This window comes from Perca fluviatilis, chromosome 21, assembly GCF_010015445.1.
Source record: "Perca fluviatilis chromosome 21, GENO_Pfluv_1.0, whole genome shotgun sequence".
NCBI lineage: Eukaryota > Metazoa > Chordata > Actinopteri > Perciformes > Percidae > Perca > Perca fluviatilis.
In genome coordinates, this window is record NC_053132.1 from 12,020,708 (window position 1) to 12,030,998 (window position 10,291).

Below are 10,291 nucleotides of genomic sequence, written 5' to 3' on the forward strand. Positions count from 1 at the left end.
GAACTCAATTTTCCAATTTGGCGGAAGCCAAAGATGACAGTAAACAAGGTAATTCACTGTAGACCCAACAACAAACCCCCGGCCATTCTCCGCTTTATGGACTGTAATTATGTCCCAAAATGAATGCCATTTCATATTAAGCTGCAGTCATAATCTAACGTCAAGGATGGAGTCATTATCAACAATCATGGGAATTAGTTACATAATTTACCAATCCGAACTAATCATTTCCAGGATACCGCAGAAGCAGATAGAGCCATTAGAAAAAATTGGAGCTCTTAAATAGAATAATTGACATCTAGATCTTCTCTGCTGCTTTGGCTGAAGGGCTGCAGAAATTACATTAGTTGCAATTGAAAATCTGAACTGAGGAAAAAAAAAAAAGAAAAAAAAAGACATGGTTAGACTTTTGCAGGGCACTGCTCCGTGTTCACTGTTCTCATTCACATAATGCTGAATACTGCATTAAAAAGGTCTGTGTCGCATCCGACTCCATCAGCAGTGTAACAACAGCAGCAGATAAATTCAGCGATAATGATGAAAACGTTATTGGTCCACTGAAAGATCTCTGCCATTACACTTGTATTTTCTATAATAATAAATTAGCTCAATGTTTGTGCATTAAACATTCTTTCTCTGTAAAGATTTCTCAATAAACGAGTTAAAAACAATTCAATCACAGTAAAGCCATCAAGATGCAAAGCACTCCAGCCTGATCAACCTGAAATTACAACCCAGTGTACACAACTGATAAAGCACCATTCAAAAAGAGAAATCTAGAATTGAGCCTGATGATCATTATTTTAGTGTGTGCCTCCCCCCCTCACCCTCAGTCTGACAGATGCAGACAGGTCATTGAGTTTAGTTTAGTTTTTTCCTCCAATTTCCTCCAATAATAAAGCAGGATCTGGTTTAGGCCGTAGACCTCTGATGTCTATCAACACAGGTCGCTGTCTGGGGGCAAGTGGAGCCCTTGGCAAGACGAGCAGATCATCGCTTTCCCTCGCCACATCAAGAGAACAGCCTCTTCTGCCCCAACACATTACTTGCATTTCGTTCGCAGGTTGTACATGTGACAAAACTGGAGATACAAATGGTTTTATTATTGCGTAAAAATGTCAAACTCCTATCAGTGATACAAGACTGATTCAAGGACAGCTGAAGTGAAGGGAGAAGTAACTAGTCAAGTCAACAAATTTAAAATCAACGATACATAGTTGAGAACTCCAAAATGAAAACGTAAAAAACATCAAAAAAAAAAAAAGGTGTATACAAAATACGTTTTAGTCAAGAAAACGTTGGTTATCATAACATACATGAAACAATGAAATATTTAACAAGAGACACAAGAGAAGAAAGGTTTTAACATAAATTACTTACAAGAAATTGGAATGGAAAGAAATGAAAGCAAACAATATGGTATGGTACACACTGGATGCCAGCAAATAACCCAAATGTGATAAAGGCTTCATACGCAGAGGGAACCATTCCGAGGCGGACTTAGGTTGACCTGTAAACCAAAAGACAGGAGAGAACGGATACAATCAACTCAGGAGCAATCACTGAACTAATGCATGGGAGACAAGTGATATCCCATTCGCTGAGTTCACTGTTAGGTTCAACACAGTCTGTGTAAAACAAAGATCTGCAAAAACAGATGTTTATAGCAGTTTATTACACTTGGATCAGCAAAAACAAGAGGTCAATTAGTCCAAAGTCGCTATTGTGACATAAGTGGGAGCATTTTGTTCTGACATTACAACAAAGTTCATCCTAAACATTCTTGGAAACCCAGTCAACCGCCACAATTTGAGTGAAAACCATTTAACCAACATTGGGTTACTGTTTTGAGTCCATTTCATACCATATACTCCATACAAACATTTTCAAAAAGGTATTATAGTTTCTGGTCAAACATGGATTTAGTTTTACAAAAGGTAGTATTTATTACAGGACTATTGTTGTGGATTGCATTACATAGTACAGCAGGTTTCCATTTGTCTGGTCATTTACCACAGCATAGATACACAAACTGGGTTTTCCAAGGTCTCATCGGTCTATCTTTCAACTGTCGGATATTGAAAAGTGGACAGGCAGAGATACAGATCGGCGTGTGCTGCAGCTGGACGTGCTCCTTGTAAATGCAGCTGCATACATGATTCAGTCATACTGGGGACGCAAGAGGTGAGGAAGACTCACTTGGGTTTCGTCTCAGCATCCGTGACTTGGCGGATGAAGATGGCATCTTCTGGGTGGCTGATGTCTCCCCTCTCGTGCATGTAGGAGGAGGCGATGGCAAGCATGGTGCCATCGTTATTGAACGCCAGTGAGGCGATGCTGGTCGGGTACCTGTGGAACTGACACAGGCGCTTCTTGTTGAACGGGTCCCAGATGTTTACAAAGCCATCTGAGCCACCTGGAAGAAGGAGAGGCTCAAGGTTAACCACAAAAGATTCAAGCCGTGTTCCTCCTGAGATATGGATCTATAATAACTGTGTGCTCCTCATGCAACCTTGGCAGCTGAATACTAAATGTCATTGGAAAATCTATGAGCTTTGCCCCATAACAAAGAAACTACGGTAAATGTAAGACGAAACCAAGGTTGTGTTTTGTCAAGTAATAACTAGCCAGTTGTACCTGTGGCAAAGGTGTTATGAATACTGTGAAACGAGATGGCATTGACGGGGTAAACAAACTCAATTCCCTCCTCCTTCAGCCTGTGGCATTTGAAGGCATACTTCTTCTTCTGAACCTCCTGGCTCGGGTCCAGGTACTCCACAGCTACACGTCCCTCGATTGAACTCAACACGTAGCCCTGGAGCCAAGACAGAAAATATTCAGTTACTATCTCACTTCTTTTCATGAACACAGTGTCTGTATCTTTCAGCAGAACTGTAGACACTTTAACTGATAAAAAAAAGTTTATTCTAATTTAAAGTGTACCTGTTTGTTGGGGAAGGCTCTAATGCAGCGCGTCTGATACTTGAGACTGGACTCTCTTCTTTGCTGTACGTAGCCCATGTTCCTCAAATCCCACACCAGGACTCTTCTTCCAGCTGTGCCAACGATCAGCCTATCTCCAGCCACAGATAGGGTATACACCTTTCACAAAGACAAGATGAGAAAAAAACTGAGACACAACCCTAGCAAATGTCTTACTAGACACCTACACAAACACATGTAACAAGCCAAAATCTGTCAAAATGAACACCTTCACATATCACATGAAGTAATACGCAACTAGTTGACAGTAAACTAAATTACAAGGTCTACAATTTCACACACATACATACATACATACATACATACATACATACATACATACATACATACATACATACATATATATATATATATATATATATATATATATATATATATATATATATATATATATATATATATATATATATATATATATATATATATATATATATATGTGTATATGTATATATATATATATTATATATGTGTATATATATATATATTATATATGTGTATATATATATATATTATATATGTATATATATATATATATATATATTATATATGTATATATTATATATATATATATATATATATATATATATATATATATATATATATATATATATATATATATATATATATATGTATACACATATACATACATATATACATATACATACATATACATATATATAGGCCCAAATCCATCAATTACAGTACTTTCTCAGAAACAATGGATCTTCATGGCTACCTCTTTGTGCACCAGTCATAGCTGTTCTTGAAAACTCCTTGAAAAAAGCAATTTTTTTTTTGGTGTTCCTGCAGGAAAGTCACTCAGGATATATTGTACACCTTTAATAAATTATTTGGCTATACTGGGTCTCTTTTGCTCTACCTTTTCAGGCTGGGTAAATGTGCCAGCATTGCAGGGCGTCCTTGGGTCCCAGAGCCGAACGGATCTGTCCCAGCTACCCGTTACCATGACATTAACCTCTGGGCAGTATTCCACACAACGAATGGCGGCATCATGTGTTCCAACTATTGTATCTGTTTAAGGATAATTTGAAAGAGCAGCATAAAAAAAACGTACAGGAAAAATGGCATAGTTATGAAGATCTGCGACAGGTTTAGGTGATACTGCCTGAAACTTTTTATTAGTACTTAGTTAGCAGATTTGTGACATACCTTGATCAGTGTTCAAATCATGAGTTTTTAATTGTGCATCTAAACCTCCACTCCAAGAATGTGTTGGGTCCTGCAAGTAAAAGAGGAATGTTGTGTGCAGCAGACTTCCAGGCTTTGACATGGCAGAAAGGAAAAATATAAAAATCTGTGACCTACGTAAAAAGCACAGTCCAAAACTGGAGCTGTGTGCTGGTATTTCATCCGCATGGTGTTGGCTGTGACATCAAAGAGACGAACAGTGCAGTCCCAGGAAGAAACCAGCAGGAACTGGGCTGTGCTGGGGCTGAACTTGACAGCAGAGATGCCGTCCTCTGGTCCCTGGTTTAGCTTGTACTCGTTTGAGCCTGTCATCTGCAAAAAGGAAACATATCATAGGTCGGAAATTAGAGACAAAGTTCTGCTCCAAGGTGACTTTAATGAGTCCAATTTATGCATAAATGACATGTTCAAATATAACTACACTTCAATACAAAACAATATGGACACAGCAACATAAAAACCTTAAAATAATGTGCAACCTAGTTCAACACCACCACAAACTAGAGCTCCAAAAATGTCCATAGAGTTTAAGCAACACCTATCTGACATGGCTGAAACAGTTATTTACATAGGGTTCAGGAAAGCAACAATTGTTGCAGATAAATTACATTGAATTCCTACATATATTGTTGCGTTCATCCTCTCTATATTATTGTTATAATACCATCAAAAACCAGATGAGTTGAAACTAAACCACTGCTGCCACTGACAAAACAAATTCATGGCTATAAAGTTCAGGATTATTGACTGCTAAATGATCAAGACTAAATTACTTTAACAGTCATAATGTTAGATTAAAACCATAACACAGGTTGGTGATTATAAAAGTTTGCATTGAGCTAACGCCAAGGGGAAATAAGCCGTTTTAAGTTTGGTAATAGCAAGTGGGTCCCTCCACATCTCTGATGAAAAACGTGTTTTCTAAAACCTTGCCACATTAGATCACGTTCACTTCATCGAGTTATAAAACATGGGTCTCGTGCAGTTTTTTTCTGTCTGAAAACATCTCTCAAAACTAACGTACATTTTCCTAGGGAGTAACCCTCACCAAGGCAAATTCCATGTAGTTCCACTCATATACATGTCTATGGTTACATTACTGTAGCAATAAACTGCTTTCTGATTTTAACCCTTAAGCTTACGTTATTGGCATAACGTAACGTTACTGATGGATCACTGGCTTTCCAGCTTGTTGTGAACGTTAGCTAAATTAGCTCACTGACAGTGGATGTGGATTAGCTAGCTAGCTAGCTAGCTAGCTAGATAGTTAAACTAACGTTAGCCACCGTACTTAGCTTGCTAACATACAAGCTGAATAACATGGTTTTCTATTGCGAAGGCTGGTGGAATACATTTAGCTACTTTGTGTGTTTCCGATCATTTGTTCTTTTTCAAACTGACAACACGACTTGTTCCGTTAACGTTACATCCAGCAACTACACTGAGCCCACTTCTACTAGCTACCACCGGTGTTTGCTAAAGCGAACGAACGTTTACGTTAGCTTGTAACAGCACATATAACGCAGCTAACGTTACAAGCCCTGGTGTTAGCCGTTTCACTTTACTTACCGCTTCGGTTTGGTGTCCTTCAGGGCGCTACTGGTTGTTTTCTTTAACGAACCTAATTATTATGCCTAGGTTAAGAAAAAAAAATACAGAATATATAACGTGGATATATGCTACAAAGCAATGTGGCTGCGTATCCACAAGCGCCGCCGAATCCGATGCCTTAGTGGATAGTGGATGCTGATTGGTTGAGACGAATGTTCAAATTCCCGCCTGCGATAAGATTGGTTGATTTAACCCATTTCCGTAGTCTCAACGCAGATCACGAGACACAGGATTTTATTATGTCAATGCACAGGACACTCTCAGAGACACTCACAGAGAGAGAGAGAGAGAGAGAGAGATACAATGCAAATATAAAAACGATATAATGCACCAATTTAAAAAATAAATAAAAATCAGCCCACAGTGAGATTATTGTTACCTACTACAAACTATAGGAAAACCTTACAATAGGAGTATAAAAGTGATTTGTCATCAAGTCGGCTATGGCTTCTATATCAGCAACGGTGCACAGGACTGTGATATTGTATGATATAGCCTATCTGTAGCCTTAATATTATTTTTTGTGGTTTGAGAAGAACTTTAGGAACAAATAAGTCCAGTCTAGTACCCTAACAGTCTGGCTAGTGCTTTTCTCAGAATCCAACAAATGAAAAGAAAAATAAGCCTATTTAATAGATCAGCCTCCTAAACATAATATCAAATCGTTAACATTTGGGAAAATATAACGACTGACTCCTAGACCATGATTGATTTTGCCGTGTAATTGTGACTATGGGCTAATCTATCGTGTTTCACAATTAGCTATTGATTATTTAAAGAAGAACTAACTAGAGATCAAAGTGTTAGTGTAGTCAAATAGGCCTAAACACTTTCAAAATTCCAGGATAATGGTTCCTTAAATGATGTTTAAAATTAGGCCATGGGTTACATTTCTCAAATTCTCAGATTAAAAATGACAGCCATCATTATTTAACTGTTAAAATGATCAAATTTTAATATTTAATTTTGGAGAGCACGATCTCTGCAGACCCCCCAATGTGCCTTAACGTTTCCAAAATTTAAAAAGATCGCTCCATCCTCACAAATATTTGAAACATAGGCTATATATGACACATTTCTTTTTGGAACAAAATCTTTACTGAGTGTAAGACCATAATGATATACATAATTCCAATAACAACATCAGAGAAAAAACATACACAAAAACAGAGGCTATTTTTGGCTCTTGTATGGCTTTTAAATTACCGGCAAAACACCTGGAGTTTTTAGGGGATTGTTTTGAAGGATCACATGATTGTCCTCACTATTACAAAGAGACATTTTTTTTTTTTTTTCTCTGAAAAAGTGAACTTTAGGTGACAAAGGCTGGTAGCCTAATGTGAAGCCAACATTATTGCACAATATTGGAAAATATCAAAAAATCAAATTCCACGTTTTGCTACAAACACTGACACAAATCTCTGTAAAATACATATGGACAGTCAACCCTGTTCAAAACAAGTTATTTTTTGAATACATTTAAATATATTCACCCACTTTTGAGCATATAACAATTTCACCAATAATAATAATAATTTCTTTGTCCCTCCTGTAACACCAATTGGAGCCGTAATAGTGACTTGCTCAAGACGCTTCAGCAGGATAAAGGATGATTATATAATAATAATAATAATAATAATAATAATAATAATAATAATAATAATAATAATAATAATAATAATAATGTGTGTAACATTGTGTCCATTGAATCTACAAAATTTACAAAATGTTATTCTTGAAGGTCACTCTCATTTAAAAACATACAGTATGTACAGCGCATCATGACACAGTCAGTGTTAAACAGGCCTCAGCAGTGGGACCGGGTGGGAATAGTACATGTGGTGGGGAAAAGACAGGAGTGACTGGCTGCCCGGTGAGTTTGCAACGGGGCCCCCGGCCGTTTCTGGGGCTCCGTTCTCGTGGTAAAGTATGGGAACCCGCACAATCCTCTGCGCCGCCGCATGGCTCAGGTTGGCCGCCTCCAGCTCCGCGGCCAGCTGCCTTTTCCACTTATTCCTCCGGTTCTGAAACCAGATTTTGACCTGCGTCTCTGTCAGGTGCAGGGACGCGGCCAGGCCGGCCCTCTCCGAGCTGCTTAGGTAGCGCTTTATGTCGAAGGTGGACTCGAGCTGGAATACCTGACTCCTAGAAAACACTGTGCGCGTCTTCTTCTTCCGACAGGGCTTCCTCTCGGAGTCCAGCTCGTCCGTTTTCCTCCTCCAGTCGTCCTCCTGGTCTTTTTCTTTCTTTGGCTCTTCCGAGTCGCTTTCCTCCAGCGCGACATCGTCATCGGCACTTTCCTCTCTGGCATCTTGGTCACTTTTTTGGAGATCCGGTGAGCGCCTGTCCGGTGCCGGTGATGCTTCCCTCAGGTTGGCCTTCTCAGACCCTGCAGGAAAAATATATACTGTATTCAAATTTGGTCTAAGCCAACAAACGTGTGATCTAAACTGGCAATTATCTGTATTTTAATTGATTCAGATATTCAGTTATTGGTGAAATATGCGTTTTTCTTTATTGTTAAAATACTCATATTTAATAGAGGTTAGGGGCATAATTCCTCATAATTCGGGGTATAATTCAAATCCCTTATTACCCATCCCTTCAAGATATGACATGATAGGCCTTTTGCTGTAAAAGTAGCATAATCTAAATTCAGATTTTTTTTTTTTTTTACCAGCAGAGTCAAAGTTAGTAATGTTTACCTCCAGTCCTCAGATGAGTCCCGAGCGAGTATGGGTACCACCAGGTAGACGCTCTCTCCAAATATTGCGCTGATAGTCCAATTCTCTGTGTGGGCAACTCAAATCGAGGGAAAGACAAGTCACCAAACCGAGAGAAGAAGCTGGCTTCAAACACTGCTTTGGATGAGCCGAGGAAACTTTTGGGCTTTGTGGGTTTGTCTTCGATGTTTAGCAGGTTCTTTATGGAGAAGGGAGAGTCTTTTGCAGGTTGGCGAGTCTCTTGCGCATCAGAGTCTGCCATCACCGTTTAGCCTGATGTCCGATGTGGATCACCATCAAAACTTATCTAAGGGAAATACCTGAAAAAGATAATCTTGTTTTATGTCTGTTAAAACTATACGAGAGAGAGAGAGAGAGAGAGAGAGAGAGAGAGAGAGAGAGAGAGAGAGAGAGAACCAGCTCCTGATGATGATCAGACCGAAAGCTCATATCACTGCGTCAAACTTGCGCTGGATTGTAATGATGAAATAAAAAAAATGCCATCCCACTTAAAACGCGCTCGGTCTCTGCTATTGGGCAGGTACAACAGCAAATGGGATTTGAGATGAAACCGCGAGGGGCTGTGACGAGAATAGACTCCAAAGAAAAAAGGCCGCGCAAGCGTTTTGGCTTCGGGCTCAACAGTACGCACCCACTTATCATCTAATTAGATTAAAGATGAGAATGTCCCGGGGTTTTGGGGGCGTGCACGAGCCGCAATCACCTGTCACTAAATTGAATAAACGGTCCAGGGATTATCACACCTCAACGCGAAGCTGTGAGCAGCTTGGCCTTGGCACAAATATTGCTCAAATTACGCATATTTTCCGCAATAAGGTAATTAAGGCACCCAAAACATATAAAACTAATACAAAATAGTATATTTCAACCTTAAAGAATATTTATTCCTTACAACACAATAAAGACAAATTATTAAAAAAAGATGATTGGACATTTTGTTTTTTTGACTGCACGTGTTGATGCTGTTGTTGAACAGGTTGACGTGACCTGCGGAGGATCAACCTCATTCATCGGTTAAGTCAAATATCCTCTATTCCACCTGTGTGCAAGAGGAACGCAATATGTACCTGCATTTCTCCTGTACCAGAGCTCAGTGACTTAAATGTAATTTTATTAGTCAGGAAGTGCTACAGGCAGACATCAAAATGAATGCTTACCATTGTGATAAAGGCTTTTCAAATCAGCTTTGTACACAAGCCTGCAAACCCAGAGGGACAGCAGGTGATGTAATGCATAAGGATGACACAAGTCTTGTTTCTGTCACATATTATAATAACACTGGTGCTTGGAAGATGCAAATTATATTTGTATGTGTAATGAGACATTAATATGATCCAGTGTGGTCAGATTAGATGAAAATTAGAAGATAAAGACACAAAATGAACAGGAGAGAGATTGAGTTAAACCGTTTTTCTCTTAATATTGAGGAACTATATGTTTGAGACTTCACCAGGGAGAGGTATGAGGAATTTTTTAAGCAAACTGCAATGTGCTTGTACTTTGCTTAGAGAATCCTAAAGCAAACGCATATAAAAATGTCTGTCACAGCCTGTGGATATAGATTGTTTTGTGTATAGAGGTAACATTTGGCTTAGATGTATTAGTAAACACCACATGGGATGCATTTAAGATTCATCATTTACACCAGATTTGAAGCAGATGCAGAGAACCAATCAAACCAATTGAATTTGCACAACCTACAAACATGCAGCTTGTCCTTTTAG

General features: G+C 38.8%; 2 protein-coding genes across 2 annotated transcripts; both read right to left on the minus strand.

Moving 5' to 3' along the window:
• Window positions 1-1,082: 1,082 nt before the first annotated feature.
• bub3 (BUB3 mitotic checkpoint protein) lies at window positions 1,083-5,969 on the minus strand. The gene is made up of 8 exons (XM_039789228.1): window positions 5,782-5,969; window positions 4,330-4,524; window positions 4,174-4,243; window positions 3,884-4,035; window positions 2,944-3,102; window positions 2,638-2,815; window positions 2,200-2,416; window positions 1,083-1,510 (listed from the first exon to the last, which is right to left on the minus strand). Exons 2-8 carry the CDS (start codon window positions 4,522-4,524, stop codon window positions 1,501-1,503), a joined length of 981 nt encoding a protein of 326 aa, XP_039645162.1. The 5' UTR covers window positions 5,782-5,969; the 3' UTR covers window positions 1,083-1,500.
• A 929-nt stretch (window positions 5,970-6,898) lies between these two features.
• LOC120550673 (homeobox protein HMX3-B) lies at window positions 6,899-9,032 on the minus strand. Its single transcript, XM_039787325.1, has 2 exons — window positions 8,529-9,032; window positions 6,899-8,212 (listed from the first exon to the last, which is right to left on the minus strand). The coding sequence occupies exons 1-2, from the start codon at window positions 8,806-8,808 to the stop codon at window positions 7,620-7,622; spliced, it is 873 nt and encodes a 290-aa protein (XP_039643259.1). The 5' UTR covers window positions 8,809-9,032; the 3' UTR covers window positions 6,899-7,619.
• Window positions 9,033-10,291: the final 1,259 nt, after the last annotated feature.